The sequence below is a fragment of the Capra hircus genome, chromosome 27, assembly GCF_001704415.2.
Source record: "Capra hircus breed San Clemente chromosome 27, ASM170441v1, whole genome shotgun sequence".
NCBI lineage: Eukaryota > Metazoa > Chordata > Mammalia > Artiodactyla > Bovidae > Capra > Capra hircus.
The window spans coordinates 43,371,225-43,392,910 of NC_030834.1; the positions used below are offsets into that span (position 1 = coordinate 43,371,225).

Sequence of the window (21,686 nt, forward strand, 5' to 3'; positions counted from 1 at the left end):
GCCTGGCCTAAGATGGAGTCCAGCTCTGTCTGTTTCCTCCTTCACTGCAAAAACAAATTTACTTGAGTATCCTTTTCATAATTAAACTTTACAGTTATGTAACGTATTTGGGATCGCTAGGAGTCGGACACGACTGAGCGACTTCACTTTCACTTTTCACTTTCATGCACTGGAGAAGGAAATGGCAACCCACTCCAGTGTTCTTGCCTGGAGAATCCCAGGGACAGGGGAGCCTGGTGGGCTGCCGTCCATGGGGTCGCACAGAGTTGGACACAACTGAGGCGACTTAGTAGCAGCAACATAATTGGGATAGTTAGAAATTTGGGATGGTCATGTATACACTGCAGTATTTAAAATGGATAACCAACAAGGACCTACTGTATAGTGCAAGGAACTCTGCTCAATATTCTGTAACAGCCTAACTTGGAAAAAAATTTGAAAATGAATAGATACATATATATGTATAACTGAATCACTTTGTTATACACCGGAAGCTAACACAACATTGTTAATTAACTGAAATTCAATATAAAAAAAAAAGACAATTAGGTGACATAACAAGGAACTATCTGGGAGGTGAGTCTTAGTAAACACTTTAATTAAAATGTCAAAATTCTAGTTTTGTTATCAGGACCAACAGATTTTTCAGAATTCCATACAGTTTCTAGAATATAATAACGACACTTAGCCATGCATTATAACCTAACAACAGATTTTTCAGAATTTATACAGTTTCTAGAATATAATAACGACACTTAGCCATGCATTATAACCTAAGGAAGTTTTGACAGTGCTTCCCATGTGGTTAAACATACCACACAACCCTAGTTCAATCTCTTAGACATTTTGGGTTCTGGGCTCCTTCGTTACACACCTGTCACAACTTTCCTTTTCCCGTATTAGCTTGGCCCTTATTTTCTTTCCTATTTAGAAATAACCAACTTCGGGACCATGTTACTTTTCCCCTTAACAAAATGCATTTTCATTTCTCATATCTTTCCTAGTATACTGAAATGTTTCGCTTATTTTAGTAGCTTGAAATATATACTTATATGTACATTACAGCTTTCACCCTTAAAACGGCTTCCTTGGTGGCTCAGCGGTAAAGAACTCACCTGCCAGTGCAGAAGGCGCGTGTTGGATCCCTGGGTGGGGAAGATCCCCTGCAGAAGGAAGAGACAACCACTCCAGTATTCTTGCCTGGAGAAATCTATGGACAGAGGAGCCTGGCGGGTACAGTCCATGGGGTCACAAAAGAGTCGGACGTGACTGAGCAACTGAACAACAGCCCTTAAGAACCTTCTGCTAAGTCGCTTCAGTCGTGTCCGACTCCGTGTGACCCCACAGACGGCAGCCCACCAGGCTCCCCCGTCCCTGGGATTCTCCAAGCAAGAACACTGGAGTGGGTTGCCCTTTCCTTCTCCAATGCATGAAAGTGAAAAGTGAAAGGAAAGTCGCTCAGTCATGTCCGAATCTTTGCGACCCCATGAACCGCAGCCTACCAGGCTCCTCTGTCCATGGGATTTTCCAGCAAGAGTACTGGAGTGGGGTGCCATCGCCTTCTCTTAATCTCCAGCAAAAACAGAAGCAAGGATTTTTGATCACACCAGTGCTTCCTGATTGGAAAACTTACATAGTCTACAGCCTTCAGAAACACATCATCTCATAGAATAATAAATTTCAATCCTCATTGCGGTGTAATATGTTTCCAATAAATCCAAACACATTTAGTTTTTCTCTCATAAAAATAGTGGGTGAACTTAGACTTGTTTAGCAATTAGCAATTCAGACAGTGACTCCCCATTATTTAGCTTAATAACAAAACTTTCAAGTTGCCAAAATCTGGAGAGACTTTTTTTAAGTAGATTTCCTAAGTTATTCCCAGAGCTCAACTCCCAAAACTCTTATCTCAATTATATTTAACTTAAAGTTAAGTCATTGTATCAAGTTGCTTTCCTTGCTCATGAATTTTGTAACAGAATTAATAAGATCTTATTAACTTTCTTAAATATAATAAAATTATAGTTGTTGACTCTTGAAACATGTCTGCATTAACTAAGTTTAACAAGCTTAAACTTTCAGACCAGATATTTAATACTGAGTATTTCCCAGATCACATGAACCTGAAATTCATTTGGGTAGGTTCCTTTTGTATTTTTAGTAAGCACTTAATTTCTTTAAGGGCTTCCCTGGTGGCTCAGCGGTTAAAGCGTCTGCCTCCAGTGCAGGAGACCCAGGTTCGATCCCTGGGTCGGGAAGATCCCCTGGAGAAGGCAATGGCAACCCACTCCAGTATTCTTGCCTGGAGAACCCCATGGACTGAGAAGCCTGGTCGGCTACTCCATAGGGTCGCAAAGAGTCGACACGACTGAGCAACTTCACTTTCACTCTAGTTTCTTTTCAGCGAGTCACAGAGCTCGTTTGCACACTGAATAATTGCTGAATAATTCTGAATAATTCTGATACCATCTGAAGACATGCCTTTGTGACAGACACCCACACAGAGACCTGTTTCCCTGCTCTCCCTCTTTTCCCTCCAGTCTCAGGAACCGTCAGAATGTGTACAGCTCAAAGGCACTGGGGGAGAAAAGCAGGTTCCTCTTAGAAAGCCACTTCCTCTCAGTGGACAGGCAAAAACCAGTTTTTAGAACATAAGAGAGCCCCATTTGGCCATTTTCAAGATGAGATCTGCTTCAGTACCCAAATAGCCAGTTTAGCTTAAACTAGCAGACAGTTGTTCAGTTGCTCAGTCGTGTCCAACTCTTTGCGACCCCATGGACCACGGCACACCAGGCCTCCCTGTCCATCACCAACTCCCAGAGTTTACTCAAACTCGTGTCCATTGAGTCAGTGATGCCATCCAGCCATCTCATCTGTCGTCCCCTTCTCCTTCCACCTTCAATCTTTCCCAGCATCAGGGTCTTTTCTAATTAGCTGACTCTTCACAGCAGGTGGCCAAAGTACTGGAGCTTCAGCTTCAGCACAGTCCTTCCAATAAATATTCAGGGTTCATTTCCCTTAGGACTGACTGGTTTGATAGAGCGTGGCACACAGCACTCACCCCCTGCACTTCTAGATGAGCTTGCAGTTGGCTCTGAAACAGACTTCAAACTAAGCGATTTTTCGCCACATGCAGTTACCAGGGCCCTCTCAGGAGGTCTCTGAGAACACTTAATCCTTCCACTTCCTTTCTTTCCTAATCAGCGGGGTCTCCCCTCAAACCAGGATCCAGACCGCTAACAAGGGTCAAAACCAGGAAGAGAGAGCAGGGTGTGAACTCACATACTGAGACAGACAGACAGACACACACCCCGAGACGATAATCAAACCCAGTCCAGAAGGCTCACTCGGATTCAGCGGCTTAAAAGCTAAGGAATTTCATGCTGTCCCGCTTCCCATTCACAGATTAGTCTGGACTGTGGTGTTGTCATTTAGAGAGCCACTTGGGGCCGTTTCTCCCAGGATCCCAAGGAATCTTGGAGAAAGCAACGTTACAGTAAAATCACATTTTCTTCCTATACGTGGGAGTATCACTGAAAACGACCCAGTTCTGTAAAACACACCCCAGGAAACTATGCAATGGAGGAGAGCTCTGATGTCGCATTCTGCACACATCCCGTGTCACCAGCAGGGCCTCTGGGGGTGGCACTGAGGTCAGAGTGCCAGCGTGTGGCCGGCGCGGGGGCGTGGGGACACACACACAGCACAACGTCCAGGCCTGCAAAGGCCAGCGCCTGACGCTGCAACTGCACAGCAGTAAGAACGCACATGCCAGGCGAAGTTAAGACGTGGCTCCCAGCCCACTCCTGCCACTGTGAGGCCAGGCCCTGCTGAGGGAGGTGTGGCGTCTCCACTCCACGTGGGGGCTTCAACTGGGGTCCCCTCCGAGCTCTCTGGGTTCCCAGTTGTCAGAGAAAAATGACAAGTTTCTGGGTTTTCACATCACTAAACATGATCTGGCAAAACCGTGTATACACTATAGAGTTTAGTTACGGAAAAGGGGGAAACTTTCATCTAGAAAGAGAAATGTTGAATTAGCAAGGTCTCCACTAGAGCAGAAGCTTGGTAAAGGGAGGTGAACCGAAAGCACCCACGGGGGTGTGCGCACCACTCTTCCGAGTGAGCTGCAAACGTGACTCGTACAACTAGAAACCTGTCGGACCTCCTGGGCTGCCGGCTCACTCGGACCCGCTCCCCTCCTCCTGGGGCTGCTCCCCCCAGCTCTGGGTCCTGCCCACCTCATGGGGCCTCCATCAGACGGGCAGATCAGAGAGCCTGGGGCCCTGAGGAGAGGACCCCGGGGGACCCCAGAGGGGCCCCCGCCCCCGTCCACCCGCTCCGCACCCTGTCCTGGGGCAGCCTCTGGCCATCGTGAGGCACAGGGACCAGCCTCCAAGGTGCACATGCAGGAGGGAGAGGAGCCAGTCTCCCCACTGCGCTTCTTTAAACAAGGACACATTGAAAGGAAACGTCAGCCCATCAGCCCATCGCCGGACCAGCCCTGATGGCAGCTGAACCTACAGGGCGCCCGGCCACACCCACATGGCTTTGCCACAGGGCTGAGCTGGGGGCTGCTCTCACCCCCAGACTACTAACGCTGCCCTTCCTGGTGGACCCTGCGCCTGTCCTGGACAGGCAGACACGGCCGCTCAGCGCTCTGCAAACCGGGGATGCACCTGGGCCTGATGGCCGCGGTCAGCGGGGCGCTGCTGTGCTGCACGCAATTCACAGGCCTCAGCTGCGAGGCCACTGCCCAGCTGGCCACCACCCAAGCCTCAGGCCCCGCTGTGAAGATGGACGGTGCCAACTCCCTGGATGGGTTCGTGCCAGAGAGCGAGACACCCTCGGCATCCAGCGCTGTGACTGTGAAAGCCCCAGGACCCAGAGCAGCAACGCTGGCAGAGCCGAGCGAGGGGACGCTTGCGGTGGAGGAGGGCAAACGCTGTCGCGCAGCGGAGGCACCAGGCTGCTGGCTCATCATCTCAGGAGGCTCTTTCTGCCCGAATGCCCAGCTGTGTCTTCCCGGAAGTCGGTAGGGGTGGAGCCAACACCAGCTTGGCCGGGACGGGATGCAGAGACTGAACCCAGAAGGTCAAAGTCCCAGTGAGGGTCACGTGGGACTCAAGCTGACCGTTTCAGATCTTAACCTGAGTTTGAGCACGTGAAGACATCATCACAGCTGCATCTCCAAGACGGAGAACCTCCGAAGCAAGGTGAGCAGCACTGAGAGATACGCAGGGACGTGCCTTCAGGTTCTGTGAACGTCGGTCACTTTATTCAAGTTCTGGGCGGTGGAAACAGCCTCGGGCCCCAGGGTCTGCGCGAGGGGGAGGAGCGCTAGGAGGAACGCGGCTTGCCCGGTGTGTTTACCATTGAAGCCGCCTCTCCAGTTGACGCTAGCAGGTGTTACCCCTCCTGACCTGTGTGCGCCCCCTGCCCCTGCGCTCCCCAGGGCACACGAGACTCACGACCAATAAACGTGTTTTCCAAAAACACTCAAGGGCACTTTCAACAGATACAAGCTTTTCATTTTAATTGCACATTGGTGGCAAGAAAAAGATGTCAGCATTGTCAATTATAACTGTGGGGCCAACACGTGAGGGTGGCGGCGGGGCCTGCAGCCCAGCACCGCCGGGGCGGATCCCCAGACGGCTCCCTGACTCGAAACCTACAGCGATTATGAGTAACAGGCTGGCTGCACGCTCGGTTAAAAGCAGCTCTCACATCTAGACAAGTGACTATTCAGGTCTCCCTCCAGTGTCAGCAGAGCCACAGAAAGGGGAAGCAAAATTCTCGCTTGGATAAGCTTCGCCCGGGAGACGCCCCCTCGGCAGGTGTCGGGGTAAGGACCTGGGGGCCTTCTCTCCTGCCCACGCCAGCAGGGCCGTGAGCAGGTAGCAGGGACGCCTCGGGAGCTGCCCCACGGCCCTCCTGGGGAGACCGCGCACAGGCCGGGCGGGATGCTGTCCCTGGGCACGTCAGCTCCAGGGCATCCGGCGCCACGCGGCGGGCACACACGCCTGGGGTTGGTGTTGGGGGGCGGCCGCAGGCCGCGGGCTGGGGGCCGAGGATGCTACCTGGCCTTCTTGGGCTGCACGGGTCCATTGGGGCGGCCAGGCGCGAAGTTCCAGTCCACGGGGTTGAGCAGTTGCTGAGTCTTCTTGCGGGTCCAGTAAGGGTTGATGAGCAGCGTGAGGAGGGCCAAGCCGACCACGAAGAGTGCCAGGTGCGGCAGGAAGAGGCTGCGGGCCAGGCGGCCCCAGTGGCCCAGGCAGACCCACCACATGTGGTAGGTGAGCACCATGCGGCAGTGGAACAGGTGCACCATGGCCCACTGGTTCAGCCTCCAGAGCCGCGAGTGCGCGCAGCCAGCCTGTCGGGGGCAGAGAGCGGTCAGGGGCGGGGCCGCGGGCCTCCCGCAGCCTGCCCCGCCCACAGCCGCCCCGCCTCCCTCCCTGGGCCCGCCCTACCCCCTCACCCGCCCGCCCCGGGCCGTGCACGCACTGCACACAGCCAGTGATGAGGTGACGCCGGCGGACGCATCCATCCCCCGTGACCAACCTCCCCAGGCCCCGGGATGAGAGGTGTCCCCGGTTTTCTTCTGGCATTGTCACCCCAGCAGCCCATGGACACAAGCCCAAGCGAACTTGCCCTAAAAGTATTCTAAATTCACAGTAAAACTAGCTGTAGCCAAAACCCAACAGGGAACCTGAAGACTGCACAGCGGACCGGGCACACAGAGACAGGACTTTGTGGCTTGTGGTGGGGATCTCGCTGCACCTGGACAGCCCGCACACCGCAGACCCACGAGCTTGTGCACCCCAGCCTCTCCTCGCTGCTCTGGGCCGCACTGGGGCTGGGGCTCGTCCTGGGCCCCCTCCAGGGGAGGGCCCGTCTGGAACGCACAGGAGGAGAGGGGCCCGGGGAGGCATTGCCGCGGGCCAGGCAGCTGCCTGCTGACCCTGGGAACAGGGTGGCTTCACTGCAGCTGCACCTGCCGAGTCCGGAAGGGACACGGACACCGACCTCTGGAGGGACCACACTGTAACAGGAAGACCCTAACCTCTGGGAGCTGCAGAAGGCGTTCACACAGCTCTGACACGGAAAGACAAGAAGAAACAGGACCCGTGACCCAGGGCCAACTTAAAACAGTGGAAAAACATGAGTTTCTTCCTTGTCTGAAGTACTGTGAACTTCCAAAAATAACTTCACAGAAAACTTGAGTTGCCTGCTGTTTCTAGGCCAGACATGACCGTGTCCTCTTCTACTACCCAGGATGTTTAAATCATCTGCAGATAATACCCAGAGAAACAACCTATTTATTCCGGCAGTTTTAAATATTAAAAACTCCATTTACATTAGCTTCTATCAAGCCTAGACGAAGAAATGGGTGTGAAGAAAAGCAGAAGGGCGAGGCAGCGTGAAACAGCGGGGAGCGGGGAGCCAGGCTCCCTAACAGGTCTTCGGAAAAAGCCTTGGGTGAATTGAGGCACATTACGTTCTCAGATGGAAAACACTCAAAAGACGTTACATTCTTCCCTCCTAGACTCCATCCAGATTTAGTCTACATAAGAGAATACCTCCCTCCATATTTTATGGCTTTAAAATAACTCTAAATAATTCCACCCATGCGGTAGATGCACCAGGAGGATGGAAGGTGCCTCAGCAAAGGATGAAATGTGGTGATGCTTAAGAAATAAGGCGACTGCAGTGCAAGAAATGAACAACACGAAACGCAGAAGTGAGTGAGATATATGGGGAGCTTAGACTGGGCAGCATTTTGACTCCCCAGGGAAAGGATGGATGATGTAATTACATCAGGATGCTTGCTCGCTTCCTGGGAAATCCAGTGGGATCTCACTTCCCACCTTACTTAAAAATACTTTTTTTTCATATGGATTAAATGTCAATATTTCAAAGAAAAAGAAAACCACAGAATACTAGGGAAACATCACAATTCTATAGAAACAGTTTTTTACCCAGTGCGTGGGGCAGGCATTCTCCACTTTATGTCAGTCAGAATCGTGACTCACACAAGTAAAATTCCTTAAACTGTACGATCAGACAGAAAAGAGTGCTTCTCAAACACCAAAACATGTAAGGTTTGAGGCTTTCAATGATAGATTCCTTACATGAGGAAGATTTAGCCTTTGCCTTGGCCCGAGGACATTAAATGTACAAACTGTAGAGTGGAGATGTGAGCTAAGCGTGTCTTGGGGTGCACACACGAAGTGCACAGTGAGCTGTGAACGCTTGGGGGATGGGGCCACTGCTCATCCTCTCCCCCCAAGCGGCCAGCAAGCCACCTTCCATCCACTGAGCTGTCTCCTCCAAAGGTCACTAAAGGTACTCTTTTCCACAGTTTCCCCACGTGCTGAAAGTAGTCATCTTAAATCACTAACATCCACACCAGAAGCATGAACTTTTACTTCTACAATAACTGCATTAAGTTCAGAAAACTTCAAGCTTGAGAACTGAGCATTTTTGCTGTTACTCGGGCACTAAAATTTTTGCATTCATCATCACCAAATGCTCTGAGAAAAGCTGGGTCAGTAACAGTCTGAGACTTAACCATGCAAGGTTCCTTTGTGTAGCTTGGGTCCCAGCAGGTAGTGTGCCTGGTATATATTTACACATAAATTCACTGGTTTTTTTTTTTAATACCAATTCATCTTCACCTGGATTAGTGTCTCTGTGGATGAACCAGCTTAGATGTATGAGTGTGTAATTCATTTGTTATTATTTATAAACAGCATTTCAGAACCAAACTGAAGGAGGAAACAGAAGCGTGAGCCCATCTGGGGTGTAAACTACATCACACTGGTGGTGACGTCTGGTCCCAACACCCACCTGCATCTCATCAAACCAGAGTCCATGGCGAGAATGCCTGGACCCCGAAGCCCTATCAAGCAAGAACTCGGCAGCTTTGCGAAAGGCTTAGAGGGGTTTCAGCATTTGAGCGGCATTTACTCCCAAGGCTCAACAGGACCCAAACTAGAAGAACTAATCTACCTGGACACGCTGCCTGGACACGCTGGCTCTGAGCTGTCCTAACTGACAGGACAGCTTTGCTGTGGGGCCGCTGGCCACATGGTGAACACAGCAAGGCTGCAAGAAGGGGGTCCCATCCCTGGACCCCCTTTTTCATTTCCATCCTACGTGAATGGCATCCAAACACTTCAGAGGAAAAAGACCCCAAACAAAGTGCCTCTCCCTCTGGGATCCCCCCACAGCTGGGGTCTGTCCGCTTCCTAAGGAGGGGGGCTGCCCTACCTCGGGAGGAGCTACCAAAGATCCCCTCCCCAGTGCCTGACGTGTGAGGGGCACTGGGGGAGGCCTATGTGAGCTGCAGGCCACTGGCAGACTCCATCATGAGGAATCAGGGACCCACGGAAAGCGCCCTGCCGCCAGGACGGGCCTCCTGGAGCAACAGGACGGTTCATGTCTCAGAGCACCCTGGGGTCAGGAGGAGACCCCAGCTCCCTGCTTCACGCTGAAGAGGGAGGGCCTGGGGTGTCCAGCACCCAACTTGTTCGTGGGGCTCCGAACAGGTGAGCAGACAAAAGCCATAGCCTCCGCCCTTCCCCAGGATGATGCTGCCAAGAAGCCCCAGGGCCCCAGCTGAGCCAATTGGTTGCGAGCTGGGCAGAGGTCAGCTCCGTCTAACGCACGGACTCCAACAGAGGCCCGGAGGTGAGGCACAACCTTTCGCTCCACACAGAGGGGCAGGACCCATCCCCAGCCCTGCTGAGGGGAGGCCCTGGGACTGGCACAGGATGCTCCCCAGGGGCAGGAGGACACACGGACAGAGTGGGACACTGGGCTTCCCCAGTGGCCCAGGGACTGGGAATCCGCCTGCCAGTGCAGGGACAGGGCTTGACCCTGGGTCTGGGACCCCACACGCCAGAGCAGCGGAGCCCACGTGCCACAGCGCCTGAGCCTGAGTGCCCTGGAGCCCATGGTCTGCAACAGGAGATGCCACGGCGACGAGAAGCCCGACATGGCAACCAGAGAGCGCCTGCGTGCTGCAGCAAAGACCCCGTGCGGCCAAGAGAAACACACGGTTTATAAAAATGGAAATTAGTGAACAGATGAAATGTAAAAAAGTCCCAGCAAAACCAAGGAGCTGAAGAACACAATAGCTGAACTGGAAGAGTCACCAGGGAGGTCCCCAGTCATCCACAGGTTCAGTGTGAAGCGTGTCAGTTCCTCAGTCGAGTCCGACTCTCTGCAACCCCCTGGACTGCAGCCCACCAGGCTCCTCTGTCCATGGGATTCTCCAGGCAAGAATACTGGAGTGGGTTACCTTTTCCTTCTTCAGGGGATCTTCCCGACCCAGGGATCGAACTCAGATCTCCTGCACGGCAGGCAGATTCTTTACCATCTGAGCCACATGGGAGGTGTACAGTGTAACCCCTGCCAAAACTCCAATGGCATTTTTAACAACAATAAAAATCTAAAGTTCACAGGAAACCACAGAAGACCCCAAATACCCAAATCAATCTTGAAAGAAAAGAGCAAAGCTGGAGACACCACATCTTCTGACGAACATTACAGCAAAAGCAAAGACAGTGGAAACACAAACAGCTGGGACGACAAACCGAAACGTTTCTTCAAAGCAGAGGAGACAACAGAGTGAAAAGGCAACCTACAAGGTGCGGGAAAATATCTGCCAACCATATGTCTAATGAGAGATTAACCTTGAACATATGAACTCCAGGGATTCCCGGTGGCTCAGCGGCAAAGAATGCCGCCTGCCACTGCAGGAGACACAAGCTTGACCCCTGATCCAGGAAGACCCCGTGTGCTGCACAGCAGTTATGCCTCAAGCAACATCTACGGAGCCTACACTCTGGAGCCCAGGAGTCGCAGCTACTGACCCGTGAGCCCCAGGGCCCACAGCCAACAAGAGAAGCCTGCCACAGCAGCTGGAGGGCAGACCCTGTTCTCTGCAACGAGAGGGAAGTCTGAGCAGCAGCGAGGACCCAGCACAGCCAAAAATAGATAAATACATAAAATTGTTTTTAAAAACAGGACTACACTCAACAGTAAAAAATAACAAAGACTCTGACTGAAACATGGGCCAAGGACTTGAACAGTTTTCCAAAGATGACACACAAAGAGCCAACCGACAGATGAAATGAAAACATGCTCCCTGTCACCAGCCATCAGGGAAAAGCAAGACCGAAGCCAGTGAGCCAACATCCAAGAAACAGAGGAAACGTACACCGGTGAGGACGTGGAGAACCTCGAACTCTGCGCTGCTGGTGGGAACACAGAATGCGCGGCCACCGGGGGAACCGTGCAGGGGGTTCGTTTCTAAAACCGGAACTGCCTCAGGGCCCAGGAAGGGAACCGAAACCAGGATCTGGAAGGGCCTCAGCGCCCCGTGCTCACCGCAGCAGTCACCGTGACTGAGGCCGAAGCACCGCCGAGCGCTCCCTGACGGACGGTGGGCGAGAACGCACCCACACCCGCGATGGGAACCCCCAGCCCGAGAAAAGGAGGGGGCTCTGCAGTGCGACAGCACGGCTGGACCTGGAGGACGTTCACCCGGTGACATCGACCAGGACGGGAAAGACGGCACAAGTGCACGAGGACCAGGCGTCCGGCAGCCCGAAATCAGACGCGGACGGTGGCTGCTGGGGGCGGCGGGGAGGTACCCATCAACAGGCAGCAGGCTTCAATCAAACGAGACGAGTAAGCTCCAGAAGCCCGCTGCACACGTGCCCTACGGCTGACAGTGATGTGCTGGCCACCAAGATGTGTGTAAAATAACGCAATGTGAAATGAACCTTCAAGAGATGCATATAGACACACAGAAAAAGCACATTTTCAAGGGCTTACAAATACTGTCTACTGAGACCTCCCTGGCAGTCCAGTGGTTAAGAATCCACTTTCCAATGCAGGGGACACAGGTTTGATCCCACTAGCCAGGGGGCAACTGCAACTACACCTGTGAGCCCCAACTACCGAGCCACAAGGCCACCATGAAGAAAACACAGGAGACAAGTGAGCACCTACCAAAATACCCTGTCCACTACGGCAGACGCGCCGCCCACCACGTCTTCTTTTGCCATGGGCTGGAAGCCTGCTTACAATTATTAAAATGGAATTTGATCAGAATGAGCTTCCTACTGCCTTTATGCTCTAACCCAGCCAGGGGACAGCACAGGCCACAAGGGGCCAGCAGCAGGGGCGTCCGGGGTGAAGGGACTGCGGCCGGGCGCAGAGGCTGTGGAGGAACAGACCGAGCAGGTGTGGGGGCCTACCTTCAGCAGCATCCAGGAGACGCAGGTGAAGGGCGTGCTCATCTCCAGGAGCAGCGTCACCATGGGCAGGTAGTGGCCGGCTTGGAGGTTGACTGTGCAGCCGAGATACCCCAGGAAGGCGAAGAGGTGGTGCACGGCCAGGAAGCCGTCGAAGGTGCGGAAGAGCGCGTTGGACACATGAAGGGCGAGGTTCTCGAAGAAGAAGAAGCCGGTGGCCGTGGTGATGTGGAACCAGCACCAGTCCTGCTGGCCGAGCGCCTTGTCGGCCTGGAGCACGGGGTCCAGCAGCAGCGCCCACAGCCCCGCCGTGGTGCCCTGGATGCCGAAGACCGCGCGTGTGGCCGCCAGGTTCCAGAAGACCTGCTCACGGGCCGCCAGCGAGCGGTAGGTGGCGTTCAGGAAGGAGGACAGCCAGTGGCAGGCCACAAAGACGCCCAGGTAGAAGGCACAGCCCGCGGCCACCAGCGCCCCGCGCACCTGCCCGGAGGCGTAGTCCAGGTCAAGGGCACCAGCGCCCAGGAGGCTCATGCTGCCCGCGTCGTCTCAGCCAGGCCAGGGTCCACACACTGCGCCAGGGCCGCGGCCCCCGGACCTTCATGCGCCCGTCCTCAGCCTGGAGAAGAATGGAGCCTGACCTTCTGCTGGCCGGACGGAGCGGCACGCAGGCCACGCCCGCGCCAGGGAGAGGGTCACGGCACGGGCAAGAAGCCCCAACCTGTGCACCTGCGTCTGGGTGACACACACACAGCAAGAAAGCTTCCACTGGAGGGACAGACGCGCGAGAGACAGTGATGTGACAGACGGAGAGGGTGTGGACGGGGCAGGGAACGACACAGGCCCGACTCATCTGTGTGTGCACGTCTATGCATGGATCTGTGTGTGCACATCTGTGTGTGTGTGTCTCTCTCTGTATGTACATCTGTATGTGTATCTATGTGTGTGCATCTGTGTGTGTAGCTCTGATCCCTGTGCATACATGTGTGTGTACACATCTGTGTGTATCTCTGTGTGTGCATGTATCTCTGTGTGTACATCTGTATGTGTATCTATGTGTGTGCATCTGTGTGTATCTCTGATCCCTGTGCATACATGTGTGTGTACACATCTGTGTGTATCTCTGTGTGTGCATGTATCTCTGTGTGTACATCTGTATGTGTATCTATGTGTGTGCATCTGTGTGTGCATGTATCTCTCTGATTTCTGTGCGTACGTATATCTGTGTGTGTGTACATCTGTGTGTGTACACATCTGTATGTGCATCTGTGCATGTACACATCTGTGTGTGTGTGTATATATCTGTATTTCTGTCTACTGTGATGTTCTGACATCTGGACTCCCCAGATGCCACCCCACCAGCCAAGGCCCCACCAGGAGCCGCCCACGACCTGTGCCAACCCCCCTGGCTAGGCCCAGCCTCCGCCACCTGCCCTGCCCCCAGAGGGGACACTCCTCTGCCTGGATCAAATCATAGTTTCATGCCAATTGTTCTTGAACTAGTCCCACTATGGGTGCCCGGCAGCTCAGAACACCCCTGTCGCCCAAAACCCAGAGAGATCACTAGAACAGGCCAGTCTCGTGTTCACCCCACCCTGCCTGCCTTTGCCAGCAAACCCCAGGACAGGCCGTGGTCTCCGTCCCCCTCTGTCCTGCCCTCTGCCCCCTGACCACCGGGCCCCGCCTCCAGGCCCTGTGAGCACCACGGGCTTTGTCGTCCTCCGTGGCCACACCTGCATGACCCTCTCAGAACAGAGCCCGGAGCCATCTGGTCCCGCAGTGGTCAGCTTCCAGCCCCACAGGGTGAGGACCAGCTCCGACAGGAGTGGGCCAGGCAGATGGAAAGAAGCCTCACCGTCCAGAGCTGAGCCCCATGCAGGGGCCGCGCAACCCTGAGCTCTGCTGAAAGGCAGCCCCTCTCAAGCCTTCACCCTGTCCCCTGGGCACTGCGCTCCAAGCCAGCACCTCACTTCATGGAGCTCTGTCTTGAAATGGGGGTTCCCTTTCCCCTGTGACCCTGAAAAGCTCTGACTAAACAACTTGAGCTCGCCAGGGGAGTGGCTCATACAGAGGCCCCTTTTCCAAGGCTGGCGGACCCTGGGGCCCTGGGACTAAAGAACCAGGAACAGGGCTGTAGGTTCTGACCCTGGCTCCACTGTTGAGGAGCGGGAACCCAAGAGCCAGAGTCAGGACAGAGGTGGGCCAAGAGGACGGCAGGAGCCGATGCAGGGCTGCTGGCTGGAGGTCTGCCCGGCTCACGGGACCGCCGTGTCCAGGTCCTCAGAGCTGGGCCGGGGACTCAGACCGCCCGCGGGCTCACCTGCTCCTTTCAGTCACGCAGGGCGCCCCGGGGACCTGTCCAGGGCCTGCCCTCACTGCCCTGAAGGGCCAGCTGCGGGTGTGTCTGACATGCCCAGGTGCCCTAAGCAGGTGCGGAACCACTGAACATGCCCGGTACCCCCAGCCCTAGGGCCCTGCGACCCTGAGAAGCGGTGGTTTAGTGGCTTCCTTTTCCTAACCAAGGGAACGTAACTGAAAGCGTGTGAACGTCTCCTGTGCGCTGCAGGTGGTTTTAACTGTGAGCCAAGTTAAAAACCAAACCAAACCCGGTCATCCTGGAGAGAAAGCCGGGAACAGACCAGCACCTCCCACGCCACGTCCCCGGCTCTGACCTCCCTGCTGCCCACCAGGCAGCACACGGAGACGTGCGGTCCTGAGGGGCCGGGCAGAGGGCCCGGGAGGGTGGGAAGTGGAGACGCGAGGCCACAGCAGAGTCAACCACCCGCCTCTGAGGACACAGGAGAAGCCAGGGTGGAGGGGAGGGCAGCTCCCAGCACCCAGGAACCAGGGAAACCACCGGCCTCCAGAGTCACTGGCGGGCAACCTCGGCCTGGTTCCAGGTCCTCACGCCTTCCAGGATCTGTGCTGCGGTCAAGGCAGACACTGAAGCTCCCAGGCCAGACAGAGCCGAGGTGGGACCCATCAGAGACACGGACGCAACTCCCTGTGCAGGCCTGGGACCCGACCCCAGAACTCCACCCGAGTACCCGACCCCAGGACCCACCCCCAGTACCCGACCCCAGGACCCACCCCTGTACCCGACCCCAGGACCCACCCCCAGTACCCGACCCCAGGACCCACCCCCAGTACCCGACCTCAGTACTCCACCCCTGTACCCGACCCCAGGACTCCACCCTAGTACCCAACCTCAGTACTCCACCCCAGTACCCAACTCCAGAACCCAACCCCCAGTACCCGACCTCAGTACTCCACCCCAGTACCCGACCCCAGGACCCACCCCTAGTACCCAACCTCAGTACTCCACCCCAGTACCCAACCCCAGTATCTGACCCCTAGTACTTCACCTCCAGGACCCAACCCCAGTACCTGACCCCAGGACCCACCCCCAGTACCCAACCTCAGTACTCAACCCCAGTACCCGACCCCAGTACTCCACCCCAGTACCTGACCTCAGTACTCCACCCCAGTACCCGACCCCAGTATCTGACCCCTAGTACTTCACTCCCAGGACCCAACCCCAGTACCTGACCCCAGGACCCACCCCCAGTACCCAACCTCAGTACTCCACCCCCAGTACCCGACCCCCAGTACTCAACCCCAGTACTTCACCCTCAGGACTCACCCCCAGTACCTGACCCCAGTACCCAACCCCAGTATCTGACCCCCAGTACTCAACTGCAGTACTTCACCCCCAGGACCCACCCCTAGTACCTGACCCCAGTACCCGAACCCAGTACTCCACCCCCAGTACTCCACCCCAGTACCTGATCCCAGTATTCCACTCCCAGTACTCAACCCCAGTACTCCACCCCCAGTACCCAACCCCAGTACCTGGCCTTAGTACTCTACCCCCAGTACTCCACCCCAGTACCTGACCCCTAGTACTCCACCCCCGGGACTTGACCCCAAGATTCAACCCCTGGGATCCGACCCCCATACTCCACCCCCAGGACTCGATCCCAATATACCCACCCCACCCTGGTCATTGCTCAAGCCCTCCCCGAACACACCCTCCTGCACAGCGGCCTGCTTAGAGCTTCTGGGCAGGTTGGGCAGGTCTAACCTGTCACCCTGGGCCTCAGGGACACACAGGTGAGGTGACTCATCTGAGCTATGAGGGGACAAGTCCAGGCCTTGGGTTGGAGGTGGTCTGCAGGAACCTAGTCAGCGGCCAGACAGCCCCCAGAACCCCGAGGTGGCACTGCTGCCATTTGGCAAGCGGCTCTCCAGGGTGCAGCCGGGCCCTGCTCAGGAAGGCAGCACAGACCAGAGGGCAGCAGGCAGAGCTCCAGTGGCTCAGAGCTCCAGTGGCTCCCCCCACCCCACCACACCCCTCACCTTCTAGGCAAGGGGACCCAGGGCCAGCTGGTCCTGTGGCAGCAGGCTGGCCTTACCTCAGGCCCCAGCTCGAGGTCACTGTTGCTTCCCCCTGCAGAGCCACACCCAGAAGCACGGACCCCCTGCTCTTTCAATCCTGGGGGGCTCTGGAGTCACCCCACTGCAGCCCCTGCTTCTGGGCAGCCAAGGCCCCGCAGCCTAGGGGAAGGGGCTCCGGGGCTGGAAAGCCCAATTCTGCCCCACAGGCCTCCAGTTTCTTTGGGAAATCAACCTATGTACAAACTTCGTCTCACTCTTTCACAAGATTTGGTGGTTTCAGCCGCTTCCTTGCACTGGACCAGGCGTTTTAGGAAACTCAAGAGGAGGGTTTCCACAGCCCTGTCCCGGGGACCGGGGTCTTGCCATCAGAGCAGGTGTGAGCTCCCACTGTTCACTGGAGGCTACACTGAACCAAAACTTGGAAATACGTCAGAAAGAGAGAGAAGTAGGCTTTCTTAAGGCACCCTGGGTCGCCTGCAGGCCCCTGAGGGTCACCTGACCTTCCAGGGCACATAGCAGGTCTGTTCGGCAGGGACGGTGCTGTGAGGTCAGCCAGAGGCACCAATGAGGTGCAGCATTCCTGGACTATCCCCCGCCCCAACCGCGGACCCAGAGTTGGTTCTGTCCTCTCTAAAGGTCTTTCCTCAGTGAGTTAGTCCAACCTGATCTGTGCTCCCTGTTTGCTCAGGAATTACGCCTCTGTATTTTGAGAATTATACTTCAGCAGCTTTCAAACATTTTTTTCCCAAAATTTAAAGACACGCTCAACATGGTAAAGCAATCATACTTCACACACACACACACAAAAGAATATCACTGATTTGAGGATGCAGAGCAGAGCTTGTGTGAAGACATGCAGGAAGATCCCACTGAGTTAAAGATGGGATGTGGCAGCAACTGATGGCTTGGAGAGAACCAGCCAAGTCTTTAAAAAATTGGTCAATTTCCATTTCACCTGTGCAGCTCTCCTCTTACTTTTCAGTACTTTTCATCTCCTAAAAAAGCTCCTATTCCCTATTCCACCCACAAAATTGCATCCCTTTAATCTGCAGTGTGAAAGAGGTGTTCTCCAAGTTTTAAAGTGGTACAACCTATTTTATGTCAACATTTAAAGCAGAATAAACTTAATTTTTGACATACAAAAAGTAAGTAAGAAAACACTCTCAATGAACATAATTCAAAAAATATAAACAAGTCCTACAGCCAGCACGACCTGGTCTCGGTTGGCCTGCCAGTGTCCTCTCGGACCGCCCGCGGACTGCACCGCTCCCACCGCGGCCCGAACCCCGCGCGGCTCAGCAGCTGCCTGAGCGACCTGACCACTCCCGGCCCACCTGCGGACAGGATGACCTGTCCCTCTCCATGCTCACCTGCGGAAGGAGCGACTTGATCCTTGCCGGCCCATCTGCGCAAGGGGCAATTAGACGGCCGTGCGGCTCACCCGAGGACGGAGCGACCTGACCACTGCCCGGCCCACCTGAGAACAGGACAACCTGACCCCCTGCGCGCTCACCTGAGGACGGGCGAGCCGGATCCCGCCCCCACAAGTCCAGGCCTGGCTGTCAAGCACCGCTGGCCGCACCTGGTGGGCGCGGGGATCCTCAGCGCGGCGCTGGGTCTCTCAGATCGCCGAGGAGACGCGGACCAACTGGAGAACCCGGCCCCGCCCAGCGCCCACCAGATCACCGAGGTGTCACGACCCGCGCGCCCGGCGCCGCGCATGCGCGTCCGGGGGCGTGGCCTCCCGGCTGTGGGCGATACCAAGGGTGCAAGCCGGGCGGGGGCGCGGGCCGTACCACCGCACGCAGGGGGCGCGGGCCGTACCACCGCACGCAGGGGGCGCGGGCCGTACCACGAGCGTAGGGTGGGGCGGAGCTCTCTGGCCTCTAGGGAACCAGCCGGGGACGCCCTTCATGGCCCAGGCCGGTTCCCCGGACCGAGATGGACCAGGAAAGGGCCGCCGGTCCTGCACTCGCCGGGAACGCGGCCCAGCCACGCCTCGGTTCCCCCGCCGCGCCCCGCGGAGACACTCGGCGGAGACACTCGGCGGAGACACCCGTAGGAGCCCCGGCGGCCCGCAGTGACCCCCCGGCAGAGGCCGCGGGCGCAGTTTCGCTTCCCCTCGGGCGGGCAGGTGACCCGCTCCCTACAGGCTGGCCCCGCGCGCGCCGGGGCAGCCGGGTCCGGGCGCCGGCCGGGCGCGCGTGCCCGGGGCAGGGACCGCACTGCGGCCTGGCGGCTCGTGGGGCCGTGAGGTCGGCAGGGGAACACCGCCTCTCTCCCGCGCCTGGCCCCCGCCCAGCGTGGGGGCCTCGCCCCGGGCGCACGGGGCCGGGCTCAGGAGCGCCGGGACCACCTCCCGGCCTGGAGCCAGGCAGCCCTGCGCCCCGGATGGAGCAGCGGGGGGAGGCCGTGAGACCCCGCTGACACCTGGCCGCCCGCGTGCTCCCGTGTCCCCAGCAGCGCCCTCCCCGCGGTCTCACCCCGGAGGCCACCTCCAGGACACTTGTCGCCGCTGGGCCTCCTGTGCTCTCCTGCGTTTGTCCTAGTTCGCTGTTGATTTTCTGACTGCGGTGTTAGTAGCCCCTGGGCCCGTGCCCGGCACCTCCGCGGTGACCAGTGCGGGTGCGGCAGAAAGAGCCCGTGGGGCCCCGTGGGAAGCGGCCTCTGCCCTCCCGCCCCATCCTGACCCGCTGCCTGAGGCGCCCGCGGTCGCTTGACTGAGCTGCAGGAAGGCCGCCCAGCCCGCAGACTCTGCAGTCTTCCTGCCCCGGTAACCCGTGAGGAGAAACACGGCCTCAGCCACCTCTCAGGACTTCTCTGAGGACGAAATAAGACGTGGAATGATCACCGCCCTTGGAAGTATCAGCGATCACTGTATCCCTGCAGCACACTGGAGGTTTCCGCTCACACTCGGGCTTGGCTCATTAGTTTAGGCTGAACCCCGAGGCCTACCTGTCCTGTGGAAATAGATGTGAACCGCTGGGGGAGCCACCGCCTCCGCCTCCCGACCTCGGCCCCAGAGCTGCACCGGAGCACGCGCTCCGTGCCTGCGCGCCAGAGGGTGACCAGGCCGCCTCGCAGAGGAGGAGCTGGGGTCGGCGGCGCCAGGTGATGGCTTGCTAGTCACACAGGCAGTAAATTCCTCAGTGCCTTCAAGGGTCTTGTCATCTGCTCTGCTATCTTTAAAGCATCCTGATAAAAGCAGTCATGTTTTCCAAAAATTACAGGTGTAACTAGTGATAAATAACCGGGGGAATTGAGACTGAATGAAATGCCCCTGATTCCTGCCCTGGATCTGTCCAAGCTAAGCCCTTTCTGTAAGTGGTCAATTTTTATCTCAGCTGCAGGCACACTCCCCATGTGTTGCAGGTAAGGAAGCCAAGCCGGGGTGAGGGTAACTGACTGACTGGTCCCATTTCCCACAGGGCTCAGGGAGGCCGAGTTTGGGGGTCCAAGCTGTGAGGGTGTAGAGAGGAGGACTGGAAAAACAACCTGTGGAGGAGGTGGCCAGGGCGGCATCTTTCTGACCATATAAGCAGTACACGCTCATTGTTTAATCAAGAAAAAGACAGGGTTTTAGAAGACAGTAGCAGACCCGAGGAGGGGGCGGGGGTGGATTTCTCCTCTCTTCCTAAGAACCAAGGGAGGGAGGGAGGGATCTCCGCAGTTTTAAACCCGGGAGTCACTCTCCTGAGTGGAGTGACTCTGGGATGCTACACTGGAGAGTGGCACCCCCACACCCTGCTGCCAACCAACAGCTGCAAGCCCTGGACCTGTGCTAGGTCAGAAACAAGCACAGGCTGTGGGTTCTGGCTATGCTGGCGATTGGGGGGGCCTCCCCGGCTCGAGCCAGGCTGCCCTCTGTCCTCAAGGCCCGCCCTCGGGTCTGTCCTTGCACCTTTAGTTCAGCTTTAGCAAAAATCCCCCACACTGGATATCTTATCAGATTCCTCAGCCCCACCTCCCTGTGTTATCACCTGGGCCTCCCTGTTAAGTGTCCAGTGAGAATGCCCTGACCTTGATGCTTCCTCCTGGGAATATCCGGTCCCCCAGCCCCCACAGCCATCCTGCTCCTTGGCTGTGACCCCGCTTGTCCCTGTTGTATTTGAAGGTGAGCCCAGTCTCCTCCCCACTGCCCCCACCACGCAGGCCTCCAGGTCCCCACATGGGTCTCGTGGTGCCCTGAACTGGAGCTGCTCACTGTGTTTCAGCAACTAGTCTTGACAGGGTCAGAGTGAAGGGTCAAAGTGGGCAATTAAATAATTCATCCCACTCGAGGGCTGTGAGTAGAGCAATACGGGAGACCCCTGTAGGTTCATGATCTCTCAAGAGAGCAGGCTTGCTGAGCAGCAGAACAGTGTGAGAGACACACGAGACATGCCCCCAACAACAAAACAGCGGTGGCGTGAGACCCACATCCTGCCCGTGAGCTCAGCAAGTTAGGGATCCCCAGGACGTGCTCTCTACACACACAAAAGCAGTAATTTGTGGACCTTGCTTGACTATGTAGAGTCAAGAAGATTCCCTTGCTCAACCCGGAGGAAGAGCTGATGATGGAACCATGACCTCTACTCAAGAAAGACAAAGAAGGTCTCCTCCCCTCCCCACTTTTCCTCCGACTGTAAAACTGTAGCCAGTGCGTTCTCAGGGCATCTCCTATTCTAATAAAGCACCTCTTACCTCCCACCTTGCCTCTCACCCCATTCTCTCTGCTCCGAAACATAAAGGACTGTGTACGGGAGCTCTTTGAAGCCCCCGAAACGGCACCCACTTGGTTTCAGTCTCATGAATACTAGCTCCTTAACAACTGTGGCAAAACAAAAACTTCCTGGAAACAAAAGACATTTATCACAGAAAAATGTACCTTCCTAGAGTCATTCCTTGGAGAAGGCAATGGCACCCCACTCCAGGACTCTTGCCTGGAAAATCCCATGGGCGGAGGAGCCTGGTAGGCTGCAGTCCATGGGGTCGCTAAGAGTCGGACACGACTAAGCGACTTCTCTTTGACTTTTCACTTTC

At 56.1% G+C, this 21,686-nt stretch overlaps 1 protein-coding gene, 1 long non-coding RNA gene and 1 other non-coding gene across 6 annotated transcripts; 1 reads left to right on the top strand and 2 right to left on the bottom strand.

Moving 5' to 3' along the window:
* LOC108634088 lies at positions 578-1,113 on the bottom strand. Its single transcript, XR_001917369.1, has 2 exons — positions 774-1,113; positions 578-702 (listed from the first exon to the last, which is right to left on the bottom strand). It is a non-coding gene; the product is annotated as an uncharacterized LOC108634088 (long non-coding RNA).
* TRNAW-CCA lies at positions 2,187-2,258 on the top strand. Its single transcript has one exon. It is a non-coding gene; the product is annotated as a tRNA-Trp (tRNA).
* CLN8 (ceroid-lipofuscinosis, neuronal 8) lies at positions 5,511-19,856 on the bottom strand. 4 transcript variants are annotated; one of them, XM_018041993.1, is made up of 3 exons: positions 19,620-19,856; positions 12,273-12,885; positions 5,511-6,373 (listed from the first exon to the last, which is right to left on the bottom strand). In XM_018041993.1, exons 2-3 carry the CDS (start codon positions 12,798-12,800, stop codon positions 6,074-6,076), a joined length of 828 nt encoding a protein of 275 aa, XP_017897482.1. In that variant the 5' UTR covers positions 12,801-12,885; positions 19,620-19,856; the 3' UTR covers positions 5,511-6,073. The 4 variants fall into 4 exon arrangements, with proteins under 4 accessions (XP_017897482.1, XP_017897480.1, XP_017897479.1 ...); XM_018041991.1 differs by lacking the exon at positions 19,620-19,856 and adding an exon at positions 19,148-19,225; XM_018041990.1 differs by lacking the exon at positions 19,620-19,856 and adding an exon at positions 18,035-18,409.

Coding starts and splice junctions, on each gene's coding strand:
- CLN8 (XM_018041993.1), bottom strand. CDS start 12,800: ATGAGCCTCCTGGGCGCTGGTGCCCTTGACCTGGACTACGCCTCCGGG. Junction 6,374..12,272: donor TCTCCTGGATGCTGCTGAAG/GTAGGCCCCCAC, acceptor TGCCCCCGACAG/GCTGGCTGCGCGCACTCGCG.